At 44.2% G+C, this 23,945-nt stretch overlaps 10 protein-coding genes across 10 annotated transcripts; all 10 read right to left on the reverse strand.

Moving 5' to 3' along the window:
* Nucleotides 1-281: 281 nt before the first annotated feature.
* N7483_003783 (phosphotransferase family protein) lies at nt 282-1,610 on the reverse strand (the record flags this gene model as incomplete). The annotated part of the gene is made up of 3 exons (XM_057087220.1): nt 282-968; nt 1,030-1,213; nt 1,261-1,610. The coding sequence occupies 3 exons, from the start codon at nt 1,608-1,610 to the stop codon at nt 282-284; spliced, it is 1,221 nt and encodes a 406-aa protein (XP_056947049.1).
* A 2,521-nt stretch (nt 1,611-4,131) lies between these two features.
* Nucleotides 4,132-5,554, reverse strand: N7483_003784 (uncharacterized protein; the record flags this gene model as incomplete). Its single annotated transcript, XM_057087221.1, has 7 exons — nt 4,132-4,143; nt 4,225-4,556; nt 4,613-4,635; nt 4,738-4,997; nt 5,071-5,230; nt 5,290-5,457; nt 5,520-5,554. The coding sequence occupies 7 exons, from the start codon at nt 5,552-5,554 to the stop codon at nt 4,132-4,134; spliced, it is 990 nt and encodes a 329-aa protein (XP_056947050.1).
* An 800-nt stretch (nt 5,555-6,354) lies between these two features.
* Nucleotides 6,355-8,199, reverse strand: N7483_003785 (acetamidase; the record flags this gene model as incomplete). Its single annotated transcript, XM_057087222.1, has 5 exons — nt 6,355-6,473; nt 6,550-6,738; nt 6,792-7,409; nt 7,464-7,875; nt 7,924-8,199. 5 exons carry the CDS (start codon nt 8,197-8,199, stop codon nt 6,355-6,357), a joined length of 1,614 nt encoding a protein of 537 aa, XP_056947051.1.
* Nucleotides 8,200-8,890: 691 nt separating this feature from the next.
* N7483_003786 (galactosyl transferase GMA12/MNN10 family protein) lies at nt 8,891-9,755 on the reverse strand (the record flags this gene model as incomplete). Its single annotated transcript, XM_057087223.1, is given in 4 exon segments — nt 8,891-9,183; nt 9,203-9,495; nt 9,562-9,696; nt 9,721-9,755. 4 exon segments carry the CDS (start codon nt 9,753-9,755, stop codon nt 8,891-8,893), a joined length of 756 nt encoding a protein of 251 aa, XP_056947052.1.
* A 3,639-nt stretch (nt 9,756-13,394) lies between these two features.
* Nucleotides 13,395-14,657, reverse strand: N7483_003787 (zinc-dependent alcohol dehydrogenase; the record flags this gene model as incomplete). The annotated part of the gene is made up of 4 exons (XM_057087224.1): nt 13,395-14,167; nt 14,221-14,377; nt 14,433-14,481; nt 14,533-14,657. The coding sequence occupies 4 exons, from the start codon at nt 14,655-14,657 to the stop codon at nt 13,395-13,397; spliced, it is 1,104 nt and encodes a 367-aa protein (XP_056947053.1).
* An 867-nt stretch (nt 14,658-15,524) lies between these two features.
* Nucleotides 15,525-16,092, reverse strand: N7483_003788 (putative glyoxalase family protein; the record flags this gene model as incomplete). The annotated part of the gene is made up of 3 exons (XM_057087225.1): nt 15,525-15,601; nt 15,688-15,884; nt 15,959-16,092. 3 exons carry the CDS (start codon nt 16,090-16,092, stop codon nt 15,525-15,527), a joined length of 408 nt encoding a protein of 135 aa, XP_056947054.1.
* Nucleotides 16,093-16,649: 557 nt separating this feature from the next.
* N7483_003789 (uncharacterized protein) lies at nt 16,650-17,006 on the reverse strand (the record flags this gene model as incomplete). The annotated part of the gene is made up of 2 exons (XM_057087226.1): nt 16,650-16,709; nt 16,854-17,006. The coding sequence occupies 2 exons, from the start codon at nt 17,004-17,006 to the stop codon at nt 16,650-16,652; spliced, it is 213 nt and encodes a 70-aa protein (XP_056947055.1).
* Nucleotides 17,007-17,849: 843 nt separating this feature from the next.
* N7483_003790 (uncharacterized protein) lies at nt 17,850-18,620 on the reverse strand (the record flags this gene model as incomplete). Its single annotated transcript, XM_057087227.1, has 1 exon — nt 17,850-18,620. The coding sequence occupies one exon, from the start codon at nt 18,618-18,620 to the stop codon at nt 17,850-17,852; it is 771 nt and encodes a 256-aa protein (XP_056947056.1).
* Nucleotides 18,621-18,981: 361 nt separating this feature from the next.
* On the reverse strand, nt 18,982-20,915 carry N7483_003791 (Amino acid transporter; the record flags this gene model as incomplete). The annotated part of the gene is made up of 5 exons (XM_057087228.1): nt 18,982-20,102; nt 20,168-20,355; nt 20,422-20,549; nt 20,607-20,677; nt 20,738-20,915. 5 exons carry the CDS (start codon nt 20,913-20,915, stop codon nt 18,982-18,984), a joined length of 1,686 nt encoding a protein of 561 aa, XP_056947057.1.
* Nucleotides 20,916-22,180: 1,265 nt separating this feature from the next.
* Nucleotides 22,181-22,963, reverse strand: N7483_003792 (uncharacterized protein; the record flags this gene model as incomplete). Its single annotated transcript, XM_057087229.1, has 1 exon — nt 22,181-22,963. One exon carries the CDS (start codon nt 22,961-22,963, stop codon nt 22,181-22,183), a length of 783 nt encoding a protein of 260 aa, XP_056947058.1.
* Nucleotides 22,964-23,945: the final 982 nt, after the last annotated feature.

The following is a 23,945-nucleotide window of genomic DNA, read 5'->3' on the forward strand; positions in this document are numbered from 1 at the left end:
ATGAATAATTGGTGGATCTGATTGACTCGCTCACTGGGCCGTGCGCTGCCCTAGTCTGAGAAATGGATCCTTTAGCGCGTCTCTTGTGGAGAGACTATTAAGGCTTCGAACTTTCTGCAGGGCAAAGCGGGTCTGGTCGGATATCATATGACGATTTTCCGAATCGGAAGTGCCCAAAATGCGAAGATCATTCGATCGATCGCCGATTCCGACTAGCTGATATCTCGGGCATTCAAATCCATGGATTCAGAACGGGGTCAATTCAGCGCTATGCTAAAGATCTACATCTCATCATATGATAGATGCTCTTCCAGGGTATTTTCTTTCGCTTGCTGCATCTTCAACGGAACAAGTCTCTCAAGTTCTTCCAGTTCTTCCTGGGATAAAAGTGAGATTCTGTCCTCGAGAGACCCTTCGCCGAAATATCTCTGGTCTAGAAAGGCCCAGTAAATATCATCAAACATGAAGCCCTTCCTTGCCGCAAGACAAAACCAGGAATTTCCATTCTCCATAGACTCTGCCATCTTGTTTGAGAGTCGGTGATCTTCTTCCATTGTGTGCATCTTGATCTGCTCGTCTTCACAGGATCGGAGTATATTGAGGAAAAATTCTAGCCGAGGCATGTACCGAAGTAAAAATTCATTCAGATCAGATTCCCAATCCTCCGGACTTTCGAAAAGAAGCCACCAGGGTGCGGCTTGGGTGAATTCCACGGGCGCCGTGTATGTATAATCCCAATCAATGACACTGTTTATGGTGATATTCGGTTCAGAATCTGAAACAAGGACATTTGGTGGTCGGAGATCGTCACAGTAAAGATGGAAGGGACCGGATTCCTCGAGTGGAATTTGCCGAGTAATTTTCCTGAAGAGACATCGGGCGATATATCTTTTTCGGCAATCTGGTTCATCGTCCACAGCATCATTCCGCTGGTATTCAAGGTGAAGGAGATACCGCTCTGCTAATTCCTGGAAATACTCGCTACGGAACACCTTATTGGAGAATTTTTTTCAGGGGTAAATTTCCGACGCTGACAAGCTCATTCATATTGAGTGACAATGCCCTTCCTCCAACTTTCCACATCCAAGACTCTTCGGTGATAGCCCCGATATATGGGAAAACAGGCTTTGAGAGTTCCAGGAGGACGTGGGCCATTCCGCGAAAAGCATGCTCAATATCAGAGCCTGATATAGTTGGGTCTAAGCTCAGTGAGCTTTCGATACGGTTAGACATCAAGGTTCCTTCGATGAAAGTCATGACCATATAAGGTCCCAATTTCCAGCGCCCAGGACTCGAGGTACAGGCACATTTGTATTATCATAAAGATATAACATCATCAACACTTCATTCCTTGACTTTTCTGTGCGAAAGCGACTTCGGCCTAGGATAGGGAACCGAACAATGACACGAAATCCATCCTCAAATGTGACGGTACAGCAGATGTTGTAAGCACCATTGCTAAATTTCGAGACCTCAGTCGCGTCTACGTCTTCACGGCGATGATGTTTCGCAAGTTTCAGTGGTAACGCAGGCGATTTTTTCATCAATAGCTGAAGCCAGGCTGCAAAATAGTGTTGGCTTTGGTCTTCAGCTAGATAATCCCAGTTCATTGTGGGAGTTATCGAAGGTGAATTGAGGCGTCGGAATTGAGACAAACTGATCCATGCAGATCACCGCCTAATTAAAATTAAATCAGGAGTCGGATCATGTGAACAGATGGTTTGAGCCAGACCGTGAATATTCCGCTATTATGCCAGTGATAACCAATTGGATATGTCAGAACATGCATGGATCTCCAGCGTGCATCCCTCCTGAAACGACTCGGAGGTACTATGGATAATTTAGATGTCATCTGCGATAAGGTAGTTGACTAGCTCCAGGGCCGATGATCCGTATTCTTGCTACTGATGCTGACTTTTATTTCAGTGCCAAGGTCCTCAAGTGCTGTGTTTATTGGTATGAATTCTGAGACGCAGTGGGATCATAGAAAGTTGAATGATTATTCTAGCGGGGCTGATTCAGTACACGTAACTCGGGGGATTCAAAGCTGAAAGACAGAACCTAGTGATGAATATTCAACTAAGGAAAGTATTAGCGACAGTATACCCACTATCAGTTATGTTAATCCGTACCTGTCAGTGGGAGGAGTGGGAGGAACTGCAAATATTGCTGCGAATTTCGGCTCCGCAATTACTTTGCCATCGATCCTTCTCATGACACCATACTTCAAGGGACCTCCAGGGTCACTTCTGGCAGAAGCCGATATATTCAAGACAGGTATAATGTAAAAAAAGCAATTTAAATCGTCCCATTTGAAGGAGCGGTGCCACATCCATACGGTGTATCTCCATTCCTAGAGACTCATGTTACTAGTTGGTTGCGGCACATAGAGGGATGCCACGAGCATACTGGAAGGCCAACCTCCCTCAACAGGGGCCTGGCAAATGGCGATATTTCGCTATGTTCAGATTTGAAATTCTCTTTTCCATCTTCCTGGTACCTGAGCCCAGGAAGTTCCCGCGCAAAATTATCTGGCAACGTCATGGCTTTTTCGTTCAGAAATGAGTCTGTCATGCTGGGATCTGTCGATGTGTTGAACAATATAGTTGACCCCTGAGGAGGATTTGAGACTTCCGTATTCGAGGATGGGCAGATGAGAGCTAACACGCCAGGCGAGTGAAACTTGAATGACTTGCATCAGAAAATAGGTGTGACTTGGAGCCTGAGGGAGGGGTAGTCTGTCCCGTGACTTTTATGTACCTTGCATTTTAGCTATTTTATTAGGATTCATTTACTCATTTTAACACTGACAGTAAAAATAATCAATTCAGAGAGCAATTTCATCTAAATCCATTGATTCTCCTGTCTCCGAGTCCTGATATTTTTAGGTATCTCTTTAAGGCACCCTAGATCCTGATCTAAGCTCTACATATACTTGCTTTAACTTGTAGTGTCAGAAGTTGGGACCACCGGGGTGGCCCATATGTTCTCTCTAGATATCACCTTCCCTCTCTACACACATGACACACATGCACATTCATCCATCACGTCCTTCCATCCTCCGATACCTTCCTTCCTACGATATGTAGCATGAGGTAACATACTAGGGTATCTTAGCACTCAACTTGAAGTGCTCTAACTAAAATAGCCATATACCTACTATCTAAACCTCCAGGGCTCACCTATATATAGCACTGATCATTCAAGTTAGAAAGAAGAAAAAAGACTATCAATGCCCAGGTGTATAGACATGTATACTTATCTCTTATTTATCTCTTACTTTAGCCTTATATATTATTAATATTCTAATTACATATAATTATAATAGTAAACCTTTGAGCTACCACTTGAGGTATCATGATGGTTAAAATTCATTATGGGACTCGGAAAATACATACTACCTAGGTCCTGGCCCGGGGCCCCCAATATGCCAGTGGCTACTAGTATTGATATGTCCACGGGTATATACTAGGTATATAAATTAAGTTCAACATTCAAGTTTCAAGTTGAAGTTTCCAACTTGAAGATTATAACTTAAAATTCCGAGTCTTAAGAGAGTCCATATCTAGTACCTAGGTAGATTCAAGATATTCTTCAAGTTCTTACTAGAGACAAGTTTCTTCTCACAACGATCAATTGGCTACCTAGTAATCAACATGCAATACCTAGGTATAGGCATACATGCATCCATATGGTATCACAGAGCCCATATAGAGTATAGCTAATCACTGCCCAGGTGGCAGTTATCGCTAGTAACTCAGTCGAACACATACATACACGGCTTCCAAGATTCCGTGGCTTCCGTACAGTAATTTTAAAATCAAGGGCTCCTCGCAATCCTCACCTCAAGTGCTGGGCATGTTTTGACCAGAATTCCATTCCCTCATAATCCTTCAAACTTTCACTGACTATTGGTGTTTCCGAAAGGAATTTGGCGCCCGATCCAGGGAGGGATGGTTGCTATTATGGCAACAGATGAAAAAACCAGTCAACTTGTGGCCAGTGTCCGTAATTTGTCGGGCATGCAAGTGCATTGTCCAGGTGTATTGGCGAAGAAATCCAAGTTACAGGCTTTTTCAATTTTCGTTGGGGCCAATAATTCATGGTGATCTAGGTATAAATCATGATGAGTTAGTGAGGTTTCTAAGGTTATGTATCATGATAAAGCTGACTGGGCTCCAACTTGAAGGTTTTTGCCATGATAAAACAGCTACTACGACTCACCTTTCCAATCGGGTCGTATACAAAATCAAAACTGTCTGCGCCGACCTCGCTCCACAGGTGGGATCCAACAAACACATGTTTGCCGATTTGTTCATATTGGTAGTAGTACTCATCAATGTCCGGACTTTCGTCACTAGCACCATCATCACTGCCTTTATAATCATCACTCTCGTCATCTACTATAACTGGGAGAACTTCAACCTCCAGGCCAAATGAATGTAAACCAGCGTAATGCTGGAAGTCAGCACCTTTCAGGCCATCGGGAAGCAACTCGCTGACATTTTTCGCTGTATATGGGTAAGAATGAGAACAGGATATTCCCAAAGTACCACCTGTAAATGTTAATCATCTCGTCCCAGACTCCAAGGTTAGTCCTATCGCAACGTACCTTGTTTCATAAATCCAGGCATACTGAGAATGAGCTTCAAATTCTCGTACAGCAGAGACTAGGTCGGATCGAGAGGAGAAATTGGGGAAAACATCAAGTTCTTGCCGACAGGGTCTCTCACGTACAAGTTATATGTCAAAGTAATACGTTCACCCTGAGTTATTGGCTTGATCTCATGCTCGCAATCTGAATAAAAAGCACCCCATTGAATAGCTTCCGCACTTTTACGTTGCCAATCAAAATCAACTTCATTTTCATCACGACGGACTATCAAGTTTCCACCCTCGAATTGAGATGGTAAGCACACAACCAAAGAACCAATCTGACTCTCGGAACGAGGAGTATCGACATTTTTCTGGAAAACACCGGAGGGACCCGAGTAGATCTAATATGATAACAGAATGGATTAGCGATGCAACAGTAAGCTTGATTTTTACAATTGATCAAAATTAACTCACATTGAGCTTGTAAAGTTCTAGCTCAACATGTCTGATAGCAATCAACTCCTTGTTCATGAGGTTCAACTGCGGAACAAGAATTTGCTCGATGGAGTCAATAATCCCAAAATCTGCTGGGTGGAAGCTCGTGGCGAATCTTTGAGGCTCGAGCTCTCCTGCACTGTGGTATTCAGTGTCCATCACAGTCTTTTGGCTTGACCAAATCCAGCAGGCTCACACGCAGACACTAGCTGCTGAAGCTTGCTAGCAAAGCTCGCAATATCGTCAGCGCCACTTCCCTGGGGCAAGACAAGTTTTTGTGCCTCAATATCATCAGGCTTTGCATCCCAGCAAATTATAATTGGGTCAGAGGGCTTGGCCGTTGTTATTTTGGCTTTCTCGGTCCCCCTGCTAGAACTAGTCTCTAGCTTCTTGATTGACGGCAAATCCCGTCAAAGGCAATTTCTGACAAGGTCTTGGTTCTGGTTTTCTTTTCCTCGGGCATGATGAAGTTATGTCTATGGCTTGGTTTGACAAACTTTTGAAGGCTGGTAGTAAGTAGAGAAGGATGGGGGTTCAAGAAAGAAACTCGTCCCAGAAGACCTCATGTTTTCCTCCGGAACTAATAGTGAATAAAAATTAAACTTTCATTTATTTGACTTTAGAAAAGAGCCTCATTAGAGACGGACAACCCAAAAAGAGGAAAGTGACATTGGCACGTATACCATAACCATCTACGGGTAACACGTCATATACCTAACTAGTAACCTTGGAACCCATCTGGGCATAGTAGGCCCATTTCTTTAACTAGGAACTTTAGGTATAGGTAGCTACCTAAAGTAAGAGATGAGAGATAATAGCTGATATAGTGTTCTTTTTTTCTACTGGCTATAGGCTTGCCGCTTTAGCTGTATTGATATATAGCTGTTATAGGCCCTTCCAAGGTTACCTAGGTATACCTTAGGTATTACTATGAATGTACCTATCCATGTAATAAGTGATGACTATCTAGTATGTACCTAGGTAGTTATATTTCAAACCATATCCATGTACTACTAGTAGTATGTAGTAGTATGAGCTACTTTGATGTATTTGAAATCCAACTGATATGTTCTAAATATTATTTTTGTTTGTTAAACTTGGAAGGACATTGCAATTTTTTAATTCTTTAACCTTGGAAGCATTCCAAGGTTTATTTCACCTGGGCAACATTTAGGACTATGTAACCAGCTACTACCTAGACGGTCAAACTTCATTATGGGGAAATGGTCGTAATAGGCTCCTGTAGCCTAAGGACTTGACTGCTTAAGCCTTAGAAAGAGCCTCATGCACGATCTTCATCATCATCAATACCTTCTCCTCCTCGAGACGACGGCCAACTATCTGCAAGCTCACTGGCGCTCCGTGGCACACAGCAGGGTTATCTGATAAGTTTTATTATTAGTCAATTTCTTATACGATCCTTGATCATCAATCACCCGTCGTGCCTTGACAACTTACATTCTTCGTGAACCGTCTTATCAAAGCTTCCAAGGGGCGTATAATTAGTGTATGGCTTGTCCAAATCCTTGTCAACATAGTAGCCCGAAGGAAACGAGCTGGCAGGGTAGTCAATAGAATTCCAGAGCATGGTATAGTTAGCATATTTGAACTTTCCATGCTCAGGAATGCCATATGGAGAAGTAGGTACTATGCGATATTAGACTTAAAACTAGAAATGTCTTAGAAAATCGAGTTCTCACTTAAAACACCATCCAGTCCTTCAAATGAATTCCACTTCTGAAGCCATTTCATCCGAACATTATCCCGCCAGACATGAAGCTCCTGGAGCTCAATCAATGTCTTTGGGTTACCTGTCATGGGCCATAACATGCCAGGTGGCACAGGCTCACCAGTAGGCTCCAAGACCTTCTTAAGCCAGTTGCCAGAATCAGCAAGGAATATGCTAAAAGACATATCTGCCATATCTTGCATATCCTCAGCAGAGACCTTCCAGTCGATTATTTCATGTCCAGCCTCTTTGAGTGTCTTCACGGTACCCTCCAAGGCCCTTTGCACGGGAGGTGTGGGGGCTACAAGTCCATCATTCCACATCACCGCCAGCTTGAGACGAGATTTGGGCTCGACTTCCTGCCACTTGAGGGGAACACACTGCGGGTCGTAGGTCCATGGAGCCTGGTCGGCAAATGCCTTGCTGAACATGATCACATCATCCAAGGTCCTGGCCATCGGTCCGGGCACTGCAGGGATAGAATCTTGTCCGGGAGTGCAAACAGTATTCTTAGAGATAGACCACCGTCCAACTGAAGGTCGGAGAGTGAATAAACCTCCACATGCAGCGGGAATTCGACAAGAACCACCTATTCAAAGTTAGAAAGTGGGCTATATGAGACTTTCATCTGATGCAAACAAACCTAGATCACTGCCCACTCCCAGGCAACTACCACCAAAGGAGATAAGAGCGCCTTCACCTCCTGAAGACCCACCAACTGCCCAAAGGCTATTCATTGGGTTGACGGTTTTACCAAACACCTCGTTGTATGTCTCTGCTCGTTTCATTCCGGGTGGCACATTGGTCTTCACGTACAAGACGGCACCAGCATCGAGTAAAAGCTGAGCGATCGGTCCATTGGACTCGGCAGGCTTACCAACCATGGATGTAAATCCCAGGCATGAATCTTTCCCTTTAATATTGAAGTTATCTTTGAGGGAAATAGGAATTCCATGAAGGGGTCCCTTGGGCTTCCCGTTGACCTTCAAGTACTCATCCAAGACTTTGGCCGTAGCTAGAGCCTCATCAAAGAGAATCTCTGTCACTGGGTTGATCTATACTAGTATGAGCAAGAGGATTTTTTCATGCATATTTTAACTTACCAGCTGCTGAGCTGCAGATGCGCTTTTGCAGAAAGCCAAAGTGACTTCCTCTGAGGTAATGAGGCCCTGGGCTAAGCGTAGTTGAAGTGTGGAAGCGGGAGTTGAGAGAATGTCAACCTCGGGCTCAGTGAACCATCCCGACTGAGCGATGAATTTCGACATATCTGTTTGTTCGGCGGGCGGGCGAAATGCTGAGGGGATAACCCATTCTGGAGGAATGGAACTTCTCAGAGCCTCTCTCTTCGACGAAGCGATCTCTTGCCATGTTTGAGACATCTTGCCCTTGATTTGTATTGCAAATTGGTTGACTGAGGTATTCTGTACTATCTTGATTTCTGGACTACAAAATATAAATGGGGACTGAAGCTTTTATAACTTGAATCTCTCCATAGTAGGCAATGGTGAGTCTATGGAGAGTCTATGGATGGTAACCTTGTTGTGAATTGCCACAAGACTCTCAAGGCTTGAGATTTCCGCGGGAAAGTATTGATATAGACTTTCATCCTGATCAATATCTCTCTCGAAGCATTGGTCCCAGATTCAGGGGCAGTGCTTGATTGGTGAGATGAAAGTCGGTAGTTGTGTATACTACAGTAATCAGTTTAATATGGACTAGGATTTGAGCGGGGAAATAACATCATTTCCCTATCAGATCATGTTGTATGTCACGACTTACAATCAGTCAGATCCGGCTCATTCAACCCTTAGATAGGCTAGGGCAATACATAACGATTGAATTACATGCACAATCACCTTCGACGTGTTAGTGCTAGCCGGAGCTATTTGCGGGGACTTTCATCCCACTAATGTTATGCATGCATAAGCGCTGTTTGTGAAAATATGCGGCGGGGAACTCGGCGCCAACCATACTGAGTAGATAAGATAACAATACCAGTTGACCATATCACCTTATCGTGATTTCTCCTATGACCCATCATGATGTTTCAAAATTACATTGGCTTTCTATCTATTCATATTCATCTTCATCTTCTTCCGCAAATAAAATAGTAGTATCTTCAGAATAAAGTAGGCTATATCTCTCCCAGAAAGACGTAGTCTTTTTGATCAGACCAGTCTCCTTTAGAGGCACGTTCCATTCTGGCCGTTGCTCTTCCGATATAGCAATATATGGTTCCATGGCATCATCCAATTTCTCAACAGGAGTTCCTGGGAAATGAACCAGCAGATCTCCTGGGTGTACCACCCACCATACGCGCGGGTAAATTCTCCGTCTGGGGTAATTCCCCATTCTCCGACCTCCTATATGGATTGAACCAACGTGATGGACAGTATACAGTCGACCGAGCGAAATACTCGCTTTCGGTTAAGACGTGGCTTAAAGCTGACTGTTCTCCAAATTGGAAGTTGGCTTTCGGGTATAGACGGGGGTAGGCAAGTGCGCTGTTGAGTAGCTCGAAGGACCATGGGTGTACGCGAATGAAGAAGTTCCCATTGTTGATTCCGTTCATATCCTGGGTGAGGAGAAGATGGACGTGTGGAAGATTTGAAGGAGGGAGGAAGGTCTCTAAGGGTAAGTTCAGATTCATAAGGACCGTATCGCTGTCGAACCAACTAGATATTCAGATTTGTTAGTTCGATGTTGGGCTCTATATATGCTGTGACGGGGTTCAATCTCACAAAAGCCATTGCAGGCGTTGACCTTCTGGTTTCTCCAGCTCTTCGACAATCTTTGTCATAAGAATAAGATATTTATTCCATCTCTTATCAATAATAGGGTCGCGAAGGATGGTCAGTGGGTGATTATTCCGGCGGCTGTGTTCTTAGTGTGATGCTAACGCCTTCTCATATATGGAGCGACCCCCATATATCATGATACTTTGCCAACTACTGGCTGCGGCAGTGTGGCCGCTATTGGGAATTCGTCATTGCTCAGTGGCGTGAGCTCTGTATGTGATCCTTTCACTGTGAGAGATGCAACCGTTTTGTGTGAAAGAATACTTTCTGAGGCTACTTCGATTAGCTGGCCGCGGAAGTTTCCCAGAATTATGGGGCTGTGATTGATAGATGAGATTTTCAAACATACAGTCACTGGAGAGTAATTGGAGCAGTCCAAGTATCACTAGAGCGATCACGGTTATATTCACAGCAAGCCGTAGCACCCTATTATGGCGCTGGCTATGAAAAGATCCCAACATGATGGGCGAGAACCTGTTAGTTCCAAAATCACGGATGAACAGAATTCATTTCCATATCTCCTGGGGCGAATTTCTGGGATCTCGAACCGACACCTAGGAGGCTGAAATTAGTTTCGCTCCGGGGTCACGGGCCAGCCCTTGTTACTCCTGCGATCCATACGAAGTACGGAGCACATCGGATTCATCCAAGGCTGTAACATATGTACCAAGCAATTGAGTGTGGGTCAAAGGGGAATTGCCGGACGAAAGATTCGACGGGAAATCTCTATTTGTGGAGACAGATATAGTAGCGCGAGGGGCCAAATAGGACTTGATGAAGATCTCAGGGTTCTCGGTAATTTCCTGCATGGCTTCGCTTCTCTCAGTGGTCTGATACTATTTCACAACACATGTGCTACAGTTCTGTCAGCCTTGAAGCCACCGACGAAGTCTGAGTCCCGCGGTCATGAAATAAAATCATTCCATATGCAGTCCAGGGTAGCAAAATGAACCGGTTGTAAATAGTGTCTCTGTTTTTAGGGCATCTCCGAATCCAAGTGGGTCTGCCGCGTACACAAAATCCAAAATGCCGATTGGGACTCTTGATTTCAAGTTTGAGACAAATTTTTGTACGGAAATTTGGAGACCTTGAATGGGATCATGATCTCAGCTCATTCGATGTTCAGAGAATCATAATTAGAAAGATGGAGTACTCCGTTGCGGGTTCGGTTTGCTTCCAAGGTTTCCCATACAGTAAGACCTCTCCCCACCTGCTTCTCGCCGCCAGTGACCTTTTCGATTCGTGAGTTTCTGTTCAGCTGGCCCTTGCGCTTTTTGTAGATTAAAAGGGGTCTAGAGCCGACTGTAAATATACCCCACTACATCAGCTGAGATACTTCCTAGCATGATAGAACTTGAACAATAGAAGTGAACTTGAAGTTCGACGCGTCTGCCATACTGCCAGTGTATAAACACCCTAGCTGTCAACTGGTTGCGATCGACGTAATTCTTCCATTCCAATCAATGTTGCAGCCTTGCCTGTCAGGCGCCAGACGTGGATTCTCCTATTTAGGTTAGCCCAGGTGGTGAACTCACCGCTAGGCTCCCCAAAAAGCTGGCAGAAAATCAAGAACTTGAAGTTAACACCTGATAGGTAAGGCAGCATGGGACGGCTCAACTCCGAGTTCAAATGCAGGATGAAACTTGAAGTACAGTTTCCCTGCTTGGAAAAGAAAATCCAGGGGTTCATTGTGAGAAGTTCTCCAGGACTTATATTGGAAAATGTAGCACCCAATGTTTTAAACACTCAGAACGCACATGTGCACCTGTACACTGTCAGAGGTCAACTTTGGAAGTTTGAAAAATTCAGGCCGACGGGATATATATAGCCAGACATAATAAATTCAATGTTGGTGGCCCCCTCCAAAACCTTGGAAATCAACGGGAACGGAAATCCAAACATTGAAGATTACACCCAAGGTCCCAAGGAATTAATGAATGTCCGATTAAAGACCGGATGAATAGAATTAAGGTACCTGTTATTACTAGGTATAAAATCAACCCAATTTTACCATGTTAATCATCAGATGAATACCAGGAAAATTGATATTTTCTAGTCCCCTAGGCAACCGATTAGTCTGATTATGTAATTTTGCTCAAATCAAGCTTTTGCCTGATATAGCCAATCTTTCCAATTTTTTCAACAAGGCCGGCTGGCCCAATGGCAAGGCGCTTGACTACGAATCAAGAGATTGCAGGTTCGACCCCTGCGTCGGTCAATTCTTTTTGCTTTTTTCTTGTCTTTCCATCTGATCTTGCACTTGAATATAAGGTTGTTTGCGCGTTCGACTCCAGCGGCGACATTACTTCTATGTTCTTTTTCTTTTCATCTCATCTGGTCTTCGTTCACATATTGCCAAGCCGACACACGAACCCGGCAGTACTATTCACCGTATTTCTGTGTTGGCCCAGAATATGATTCTGAGCCGACACAGAAACCTACATAAAATAGGATCTGACTAATCGATTGCATAATGTAGGTATTTAAATTCAAAGGTTTCTGTATTCATTGGGCACCTTTCTGAGCCGACACTGAAAATTTGCCAAGCCGACACGCAGACCCGTACAGAGTACTATTCCCTGCCCAGGTGTGTTTCTGTGTCGGCCTAGAACATGATTCTGAGCCGACACAGAAACCTCAATAAAACCTTCCAAGGTTGGAGTAGTATAACTAACTTATCTGTAAAAAGGATAATCATAAGGTTAAATTTCCATATGTATCTGGTTATCTCTATCAACCTATGGACCTACACATAGCCTAAGGCCTATATGCCATTTCTACAGTCACAACTTGAACCTTCAAATGGTCAAGTTCAAGTTAGAATAATCCAAGTTTAATCAACTTATATACTAAATTTAACATGATTCTGAGCCGACACAGAAACACGGTGAATAGTACTGCCGGGTCCGTGTGTCGGCTTGGCAATATTTCTGTGTCGGCTTGGCAATCAGGTTCTGAATTCAGATCTGTACAGAGAAAGTCGGAAACGGCTCCACTATCTTCCGGGTCTCTGTACATTTCTCAATCCGTTTGAGATCTGTACAGAAACCTACGGGTTCTTTTGAGATTCGGTCAGAAAAAGCCAAGACCTGGTACAGAAAACCGGCTTTACTATCTTCCGGTTAAAAAACGAATCTCAAATAGATTGAGATTCGGTCAGAAACATTGTGCACTTTCAATATGTTACTTAGCTAAATTCCATTAATTGAGGTAACCAAATGAATACGGAAATTTAAATCCTTTATACAACCTTAGAATTGATTAGTCAGTTATACTAGCTTATGTAGGTAGCTTTCTGACCGAATCTCAAAAACCCGGAAGATAGTGGAGCCGGTTTTCTACCACAAGTCTTGGCCTTCTCTATACAGATCTGAAAGAACCCGCTTCAGCCATCCTTCCAACTTACAACCAAAGATCTCTTCACCAGAATCAGTTTTAGATTCACAGTGGGATCTTGACATTGATCCCCTATTTTCTAAGAGAAACAAATAGATATTCTAAATTAATTCTCAAAAATATAAAAATAACAAAGATATAAGAATAATCTTAATATTTAAAAATAAAATATATGTAGAGAACAGTATATTATGTATTGAAAGTGCATAATAATTTTGAGATCTGTATAGAAATCTGGAAGATATCGAGGCCGCTTCCGTATAACAAGTCTTGGCTTTCTCTATACAGATCTGTCACTCAGAAAGGTCAACTGGTGCTTTGGAAATAGTCATCAAATCTGATTAATCGATTCCTAACTGTGCGTGTTCTTACATGCATAACTAACTTGATAAATCAAGAACGACACGACCGTGCAAATTTCCATCGGCCATTTCTTGAAAGACAGATGTCAAAGCCTCCATCTTCTCAATTCGGGAATGAACCTTGATGATACCCCTTTTAGCAAACTCCAATGTCTCAATAGCCTCACTCCTATTTCCGACCGCGGACCCCGTCACTGTGAATTGTTGATTGACAAATTTACCAGGAAGGGCAGTAGCAATTGGCTGAGGGGTATGTTCAGGGATTCCCACACAGACAAGCGTGCCATTGAAACGCAGCAGCGGCAAAGCCTGCGCATATGCAGCATTCGATGAAGTGACTACCAGTACTGCATGCGCACCCAGACCATCCGTAAGCGATTTAACGTGTTTCTTCAATTCTTCACCATTGTCGTCCTTGGGAAACTGGGTAATATCGACGAAGTGCTCTGCGCCGGAATCCTTCACAAGCTGTTCTTTACTCCCGTGGTCGATTCCGACAACACGAAAGCCCATACCTCTGCTGGCGAGTTGAACTGCTAGATGTCCGAGACCACCACCAGCCCCAGAAATAACGACCCATTGGCCGGGTTTCGCGTTACTGCGTTTCAGGGCTGAGTAGACGGTCACACCCGCGCAGAGCATTGGTGCTGCTTCTGCTGAGTCTAGTCCATCCGGAATCTTGGTCACGTAGTTGGCTGGGCCCAAGGCGTATTGTTGGAATGTACCGGGTGTGTAGTATCCGGAGACTTTCTGCTTGAAGCATAGTCCGTCTGATCCTGCTTGACAAGGTACTAAAGCAATATGAAATTAGGTGGGTTTCTTTTTTGTCACTGATGGTACTCACGGCAGTTTCCACATGCGCTCGACACCCATTTGATGCCCACTCGATCTCCAATTTGCAAGCCGCTTCCCTCTGTGCCGCTGCCAAGCTTGACGATCTTACCCACACCCTCGTGGCCTCCAACTTGACCTGGCTGTGTAGGATAAGGTAGTGTCGACCACTGAATATGTTAAAAATCGAGCGAAATTGTACCGGGAGACAATTGTGAAGCATACTGTGTTTTTCATTATTCCAAGGTCGGAGTGGCACACGCCAGAATGAGTTCTGTCTCTTAATCAGTTGAATTTTCATCACCATAGGAAGAAATGCACAAACAGATTGATAAGAACTTCACCGGCACCAGGCTCGGGGACATCGATCTCTACAATCTTGGTTGAGATAGTGCCTGGTTGGTCAAAGATAGCTGCCTTCTGTTTCGTTGGGATTTCAGGGATGGTCATTATGGCGAGTGTTGGTGAATAGAATTTAAATATTGAGATATGGTATAATAAATTTGACCTGAATCTTCAAGATTGAAAAGAGTAAGAAGCGTGGGAAGAGTGGAGTATTTGAACCCTCAACGTGGGGAAAGAGGAGAAAGGGGCCATGTCGTATAGCTGACGGGGCTTGAATTGCTGATTGGTATTCGCATATGAATCCGAATCGTCCGGGCGGATGTTTCCGTATGAATGCCTCGGTGGACCAGTGAAAATTATAATTTAGCATCAAAGGGTTGACGAAGCGAATGAAGTCATGAAGAGGGGAAAAGGTGGAGTCGTCATGTTGGACCGAGGCTGACCACTGTGAATTCATTTGTGAAATGACCTGGACGCCTAATAAAACGATTAAAAAAATAATATCCTGGAGAAGATAGAAGAGATAAATTAAAAAACAATATTCTTGGAAGATTTTGGCTATTTAATACAGAGATAATCTCCAAGGTACTCTTTCTGCAATTTGGATTTGGCCTCTGTTGGCTTCCTGCGGGAGTCTTCATGCACTGAAAAGTGGGGGATACTTGTCGCGCAGTGGCGATCAATCTAGGTTGGCTTATTCGAATCTGATTCGTAGAGCCTTGTCTAAATAAATTATCTTAATAATGAAGGCTTTATCGCTGTCTGTAATTCTAAAAATTAAGATCAATCCTACGCGGAGGGCTAATGTTAGCCGGAGGCGATTGCGTCCTAGTACCCCCGCATACCCCACATTCCAGAATTTGAGTCATTTAGGGAGATTGATGAGAAGAAACAGAATATAGGCCAATAGAATTCAAGCTAGGCTAATAAAGCAAAGATATTCATGCAACAGACAAAACAGACGTCACAAAGTTATAGAGTGAACTCGAGAAGATTTCCGGCGTAATCCCGAGCGAAGAATCGCTTGGGGTATTCCTTGCCTTGAGTGCCTACAGATATCATGAGATTAGTAAACATGATTGAGGATTCACAAGCCGTATGTAAATCTGCCGTATGTAAATCTGGATAAACTAACCAGAGTCCATTTCTCCTGGTTTATCGGCAGCCATCGGTGCTGATGGACCCCCTCTGACATGGTGATCGTGAATAGCCTTTTTAAGTGTCTCAAGTTCGTCACGGGTATCGAGCTTAAAGCAGGGGTGTCGGCTATGCTTGGGATCCGTTGAACCTTCGTTGATATGAATTTGCTGTCCGCTGGAGCCAATATCGAACCTGTAGCCAGAAGCCTTTTTAGAACTCATACCAAAATCTAGCCACAAAGCAGGCGTTGCCCTTGCATCACGTACCATAAGATTGTTCCTTTCTGAAGCTCTGGAACAGGACTCGGAGTTAATCCGAGTGTTGTGCTGTAGAATTCCTGGGCATCATCCAGCGTGCCAGGGTGGACGGTGAGGTTGACGTGGGCAATACCGGCAATCATGATGGAGGATCTTATTGTTAATCTGAGTCTGTAGGAGTTTGTATTAGAAGTGAATCCACGGTAGCTTTGTGGGCCTTCATGGTCTTTTTGTATTTCCCTGCAGTGGCATTATCACCCCCACACTCGGGGAATCGGAAACTAGATCCCGATCTTGATTGGATAAGCTTTCCACACATGATCGCCATGATGGTTTTTGTCTCATTCGTCTTTAAGGGATTCCGTGTACATGACTCATATGGTCTCTTTAACACCGGAATTCAAAGGAGACTCGGATTTGCTGTATTCTACTCGCTATATGTCTCTTTAGCCTATCCCTTGCATTTACCGACATATTGAAGTGGAAAATCAAAATAATCTGAAGCATAAAAACCCATTTGAGGAGCCTTCGGCAAGAAAAATGATGGCATTTGGTTTGTGTTGATAAAGAAAGTAGATAGCCGTGAAATGTAGTCGAATGGCGAAAAATTGGTGTGAAGGTTTGCCAAATAGCAAGACGTGTTTGATAATCGTCTCAGACATGGAAAACTTCAAACCATAGCTGAATCCCTTCTGAAATTTCAGGATGCTGGTCTTTTCAGAGTCACTGTAGCTGGCGTATCAATAGCCATCGATTTTATCTGGTCATTTTGATTGTCATCAAACGCAGAAGGTTAGAAGTCTCAAAGAAAAGGTCCTTCTGTTAGCGACCACCCGCGGTTCACAATGCATTCTCTTACTCGAGAAAGCAGCCATGGAGCTTGATCTTCGTGGAAATACCTTACATCAACACTGAATTCCCGAAGTTCCTGAAATTGTTCTAGGTAGGCATCACAAATGTCAAAGGTTGCATCGCACTTATCTTTGTCAGCCTCCGAGGGCTCCAAGTTGTCCCAGAACAGCTGGATCTTCAAAGCTCTGAGATTGACGCAGCGCATCTTGACAAGATACTCCAAGATATCGGCGCCATGCCGTATTGATATGGCTGGGGCGAAAAAAGGGAGAGATTCGAAAATGAGACGTCGAATGAAGAATATATTGCTGAACCTGATAGATGTGAAGAAGTTTTCAATCAGAGACCATTCTGATCGAGGGAATTTGAAGCAGTTGAAGCCATAAAGAATTGAAGTTGCTTCTTGGCAAACTAGGGAGTTTGTTCGAAGAAGATTCAGAGCCTCAAAACGAAAGTGTTGGGACTCCTCGTTCCTCAGCCTGTGGGGACAGAGTTCAATAGGGGTCGGAGATACAAAGAGATAGGAGTATATCATGTTCCGGATCTCACCAGGAAGTTCCAGAAATGATGGCGGCATTTCGTTGAGAATTCTGTCAGCGAGAGTGTTCTATGACAACTTTTGGGCAAGGGAGATAGAAGGGAGATAGAGTTGATAAAAAGCGCAAAAACTAAGCAAGGATCGAATTTGGGTAGTGAAGGAACCTTGGAAACTGGTACACCTTTTATGGCATAATATTCTAGATTCAAATAAGTGTGTCCAGATGCTAGCTCAAAAGTCTCTGGTCGGAGCAGGGGATACTTAGGTTTACACGCACTGGCAGCCATAAAGTCCTCCAAGATAGCGCACATTAAGCATATCAGTGTATGATGAAGACTATGATAAATTCAATAATTCAGTGAGTTTATTGATTTTGGACATTTTTCCAAAAGAATAGTTGATTGAGCATGGAAAGTAGATAAAATGGAAGCTAGCACTGCATTTTTGTGGAATTGAAACGAGATTCAATCATAGGCTTGTTGGCTAGAACGGCCCGGGCTATGCTCGGCATCACTTCTCCCCTCTGAAGATATGGGCATCCTTCTCAACGAGTAGCTCGAGAATCATAACGACATATTTTTGAAACATGTCATAGTCCACCAGTTCTGCAAATGTTCCCGTAGGGTTGGTCTTCTGGAACACCTGGAGGTCCAGGTCTAACATGGTGTACATGCTTGCACTGACGAACCAATCTAACTTCTGAACCCCCTGCAAGATGTCGAGTAGGCTGGTGTATGGCGATGGCATCATGTTGTTATCCCTGAGAATGTTGAACTCATGCCAATAAGATTCAACATACCGTTTTGTGTCACCAAAAGCCACTTGATCGGTATTTTCGTGAAATTTCTTGAGTCTGAGTGCATCCAAGGCAGAACCGTGTATCTGTAAGACGTTTTTTACCCTCGCCAAGAGCCTGTCAAGCAAAACGATATTGTTTTCCATGATGTTCAAGCGGTTGAGAAGCTCAGAGGCTATTGTAGTGTGTAATAGCCACTTGGTCATTTTTGTCGACAGCAAGAACCATCGTCTTCCAGCTTCGCTGTTTAAACGAGGCGGAGGGGTAGTTGGATCGATAAGTCCGAGAAGATCCAACTCTTTCAGGTTCGTCGTTAGCTCTTTCAGCCAATCATCAAAGTCTTCTGGTCCGCACAGCGTGTTACCAAAACGTGGGAGCTCAAGGGTTTCTGGATCTGGAAGGTCGCATGGTTGGTTTGTCAAGTTACTCTCATCGAAATGATAATATTCAGATCCCCTGGAGTTATCTTCAGTTGACGATATCATACTGAAGGTAGATGCCAGTGGAAGGTGGGGATACTTGTGTGATATGTAGCGCTTGTGGGATATTGGGAAAGAGGAAGAGGAAGAGGAAGAGGATGAGGAAAATCAAAACATTGAACTTGAAGATGGCGATAATTGTCTTTATGAGGCAAACAATGATCAGGTGCCATCCATGTGATATTTAAAACTACTATAACGTTGAAAATTTGAACTACATACAAACATTAGAAAATGTTGGCATTCAAGATGCTTAGATATGACTATATAGCCAATGGTCACCATGAGTCTTGTAATTGAAATTGTACAATTGTCTTCCCCACATAATTATAAAACACCACTATCTCATATACCCATTCATTCACAATTAGATGATAGAGCGGAAGATTCTCATAGGAGCCGCCTTGAAATAAGCACCCCAGGTGGGGTACTCGACCTTAGGTGGAAGATCCACATCGAGGACACCATCGCGCATCCCACTGTAAATATCCATATCCTTGACCTTGATGAACCAAGCACCACGCTCAAGCGTAGGGTCCTTGTTAAACTTGGTGTAAACAACCCAAAAGATAAAGAAAGCGATGATAATAGGAACAGCGAGGTAGGCCTGAAAGAAAGCGTTCGCGCTCTTTGGATAGACGGCCACATAGAACTCGGCAATAAGACAGAGGATGTTAAGTGCAACACCTACCCAGCTGCCAATCTCACCAAACGGAGCAGCGTAAACAAGATCCTTGACGCTGTGGCCATTGTGACGCCAAGCCTTGCGGAACTGGATGTGAGCAAAGCAGATACTTCCCCAGATGAAAAAGTCAGAGACAGCGGAAAGAGCCAGAAGCCAGTCGAAGATGGTGTCACCAGCTGCTGCCTCGTTGAGGTAGGCAAGGAGACCAAAGAGGAGCTGGAGGACAATAGACCAGACTGGGCGACCCTTCTTATCAATGTAGGCCATCCACTTAGGTGCCATCTTGCGGGCGGCGAGGGCTTGAATTGTGCGACTGGATCCATAGGTAGCGGAGTTGGCGACACTGATAACGGAGACGGTGATAACAGCATTCATAACGGAAGGAAGACCGGCAATACCGGCCTGTTCAATAGACTTGACGAAGGGAGAGTCCTTAGTACTAGAGTCAGAGGCACCAAGGAGGAAGGACGCGTTGTACGGTACAATAAGACCGACGACGAAGGTTCCCAGGACGTAGAAGATAAGGATACGCCAGAAGACTTGCTTGCACGCCTTTGGAAGAGACTTTGCAGGGTTCGCGGCCTCAGCAGCAGCAAGACCAGCCATTTCAGTACCACCGAAAGCAAAAGCGGCGGCTGTAAAGACATTGCAGAATCCATAAAAGGTTGTGAAAGCACCCGGATCATACCAGTAGTGAGCTCCAAGGTATCCGCCCTTTGGCGCACCACCGCAGTCAATGACAATACCGAGAATGATGAAGCCAATGACGGCGACGACTTTGATTACACCAAGAACAAACTCGACTGTAGGAAAAAGCATGCATTAGTAACTGGCTTGAATAAGAACGATTGCAAGGGTTGATCGATACCTTCACCGTAGCCTCGAACACCAAAAACTTGGATAGCTGTAAGAACAACAAGAAAGATTGTTATCCATACACCGACATTTATTTTCTCGGCAGCTGGCCAAAAATTAAGGGTAAGACTGGCAGCCGTCAGCTCGAAGGGAAGAATGACGAGCCAGTTGAGTGCATAGTCCCAACCGACAGCGAAACCCCTAAAATCCACGATTCATTAGCAAATAAGCAAGTAAGATTGCTTGAGATTGACGCGAGATACTTACCAAGCAGGACTGATAAAGCGGACACAGTAAGAGAAGAAAGCACCATTTTCAGGGTAGACGACAGCCATCTCTCCAAGAGCTTGGACAGTCAACAACATCATGCCACCCATGATAAGATAACAGACAAGCTTGAAAAGCGCATTGTTAGTTTTCATACAAAGTACGACTCAATTTAGTTCACTCACCAGAGCACCAGGACCTCCCGATCGCAATGCACTTCCTGTACTGACCCACAGACCAGCACCAATAGCACCACCTAATTGAAGAAATGAATCAGCTACACGACACGGGTTTCATCTCAGACACAGATCCATACCAATAGCAATCATCTGCATGTGGCGGCCTTTAAGATTTCGCTTCAACTTATGTTGGCCTTCCTCGACATCGCCTGTAGAATGGTGTGCGGTGTCTCCATATGCCGGAGCCGACCCATCAGATGCAGGCTCAACAGCCGAAGGCACCTTCTTCTCGACGTCTTCATCAGACGCAGTCATTTTGAAGACCGGAGTAAAGTAAACTGAAACGATCCGGTATGAAAAAAGGGGAACCTTCCCTGCATCTCGGGGGTATTTCGACTTATATAGGATCGACCACGAGGTCTGACGGCCCGCCCCATGTTTCGGAGCTAAGTTCTCGAAATGTTCCCTCCCAGACCACGCGAGCCCAAGGAATGCGGTCAGACCATCAGGAATGAAAGATAAGCGTTTTCTGGCGAGAGACGTGCAGGTCTGGGGCACATATGTGGCCAATTAGGGATGAACTCCGTCTCTACCTAGTGCTTATCGCAACACCCTTGTGGTTCCGACTATAACCGGGCAATTTAGCTCAAAATCTTACGGGATGGTAGTGATATCCCAGCTTCATCGCTTAGCTATACGGGTGGTGTCATTGGCTTGCCATTATAACGCAATAAGGTCTCGAATTTGCGGTGTGGCTTGAGCGCATCTACCCAGAAGTAAGGAGTACAAACGGTCGTACAAAAAGATCTTGACTTGTAATAGAACTAGGCACCAGTGGAACCCAAACTTGAAATGGTTCTTTGTAAATGTACAAATGCAAATTGTGGCGATAAGCCTAAGACGAGTTTGGAGATGAGGTTGTATCGCATTCCACCACCTGGGCACCATCGAGATAAGGGGGGGATGGGGGCGAATTGATACCTTTGTAAAGGCGACCATAGCACGACGAGGACGGCTCAGATGGCGTGTTGATAAGCCAATCTCAAGCATATCATTTGTGTATATGTTGAAACGAGACTTGTTTTTGATCATGCATGAAGTTGGTAAATTACGTGGAGTGCTTATCGCTGACCAATAGCGTCAATAAGGCGCCCGCATAATTTCACAACCACGACCAGGAGGAGGCAAGTCAGATATTGGTAACTAAGGCCGATGAATCTAGAATACAACGTAAGAAAAACTCCGAGAATAATTGCTCTGATTAGATCTGACTAGGGTGCAGCTGAAGAATTTCTCATTCAAACGATTGTCTGCAGATGCATCGAGTTATTCGATCTCCAGGGGCTCCACTGCCCCTGAAAGAACAACTTTCTACTATTCTAGAAGAAACACAACTTAGAGCTTGTTTACTCAAGCTACTCAAGCAAAAACAAGCAAGACAAAGCAATACCAAGAAGTACCAAGAAATACCAAGAAATACTAAGATAATTGTGGGCCTGGGGGAATTCTTTGTCTATCAGACTACATAAACTAGATAACAACATCAGATGAAAGCTATATCAGACGAAAGAACGTGAGAGTCAAGACCGCCACTTGGAAATGACAAAAAGCATATGGAACTCATGTCCAGAACTTGAACTAGTCCAGGTGATGATCTCAGAAATGTACCTGGTACCTCGTTTAAAGCCCCCGATAGCGAGAGCTGCGACCCCTCGACCATTGGGGGTTGATAAGATTGCCTGGTACTCGGGAGTGTCATACTTCCAGCGCACTCGTTTAGAGTGTGGCCAGGCAAGACCATTGGCTCGGTATAATCGACTGATAAGAAGAAGGGTTGTAGGATTAACAACGTTGACACGAAATACGTACCTCAGATCCACACCTGTAGTTTGATAGTGACGATATGCGGCTGAAACAATCTCAGACCAATGTGGTCCGTCCTCACGATGGCAGTTCAAAGAGAAAACCACTCCAGGACCAGTCAGTAGGTAATAGTCATTGATCCAAAATGTGCCATGGCTCTGCTGGATAACAACCTGCTTGTAGTTCCTGTCATCAGAGAGGTTGTACGCACGAACTACTGCCTGAATTTGCGGCGGTGGTGGGACCAGCTCAGGCTTGGTAACTGTGGCCCATCCATCGAAATACAGCCGCAGCATCCGGATGGTGATTCGCGCTTTCTGGACAGGACATGACTTGTCTTGTACATCGGTTTGCCATCGTTGCCAGTTAGCACCATATGCCTCTTCCCTACCGTAGCGATATGTAAAATCGAACTCGGATGCTTCGGAGTCAGAGTCAGACGAGATGGATAGCGAGCTGGAGCGCTCAAGCTGAAAATTGAACTCAGGCTGCATCGTCATTCTGAGGAAAAGATGTTCTGCATGAAAGTTAGTTACCAGGACTGAAGAAGGAGCTGAATACAGGGAATCATCCGGGAATTGAGGCTCATTTATATTCAAATACTCCTAGTAGTTGCCACATTGAAGTTATTAATATCTTTCAAGAACAACATCATATCGAGACAACTATTTTTAGTTGAGGGACAATGAACAAAGATCACAAAGCCAACTGATTAGCCAAAGGAGGATTCAAGGGAATCAAAGAATAAAATCGATTAGTGACAAAGCACCTTTAAGGGAGGTGAATCAAATTGTCTCAGTCTAGTCTGACCCTTAACGATCTATCTATATCAGGTAGAACAACTTGAACTGATCCATCATGATGTCTGGAAAAAGCCACCACGATATTTGAAACTGGTGCCTGGTCGATCATTGTCCCTTTTTTTAGTCTGAAAGTTTTATTCAGTCCGAAGAAAGAAATCTATTATTTAATCTGCACAGAGGCTTATTTTGTCTGAACCAGGAGGACTCAGGCTGAGGCTCAATGAGTCAAAGTTAAGATAATACCAGAGCTACTGATATCGATCAATCTTGTATTCAAATGTTATATTGATAAAAAACCATGTACGGCTGAGGTGATAGATTAAAATACCACAAATTACCTTTCGCGTGCTAGATCTCATGTTGCTTAGCGTGTTGCGTGTCTTATTGTGGCATCGCCAACGGGACGGAGCACCGCTGATCGCCGATTGGCTTATACTCAACATACGAATCAACAATGCTTCAACCCCGCAAATTTTTGTATCATTCTTAATGGACGTGACATCAGAAAATGAGGAGGGCTGTGCCCAGATACGAGAAACCCGGGCGACATTAGGGTGAAATCTTGGAAAAAACCTCGGACCTGCCCAGGAAAATTCAATGTTGTTGTCCACTTTCAAGTTGGAGGTAGCCTGGTCGCCTTACCTCTCGATCATGTGTTCATGTCTTTGCTTTTATGAAT

Source organism: Penicillium malachiteum (assembly GCF_028827825.1).
Source record: "Penicillium malachiteum strain IBT 17515 chromosome Unknown utg000002l:1.0-8849297.0:1.0-8852440.0, whole genome shotgun sequence".
Lineage (NCBI taxonomy): Eukaryota > Fungi > Ascomycota > Eurotiomycetes > Eurotiales > Aspergillaceae > Penicillium > Penicillium malachiteum.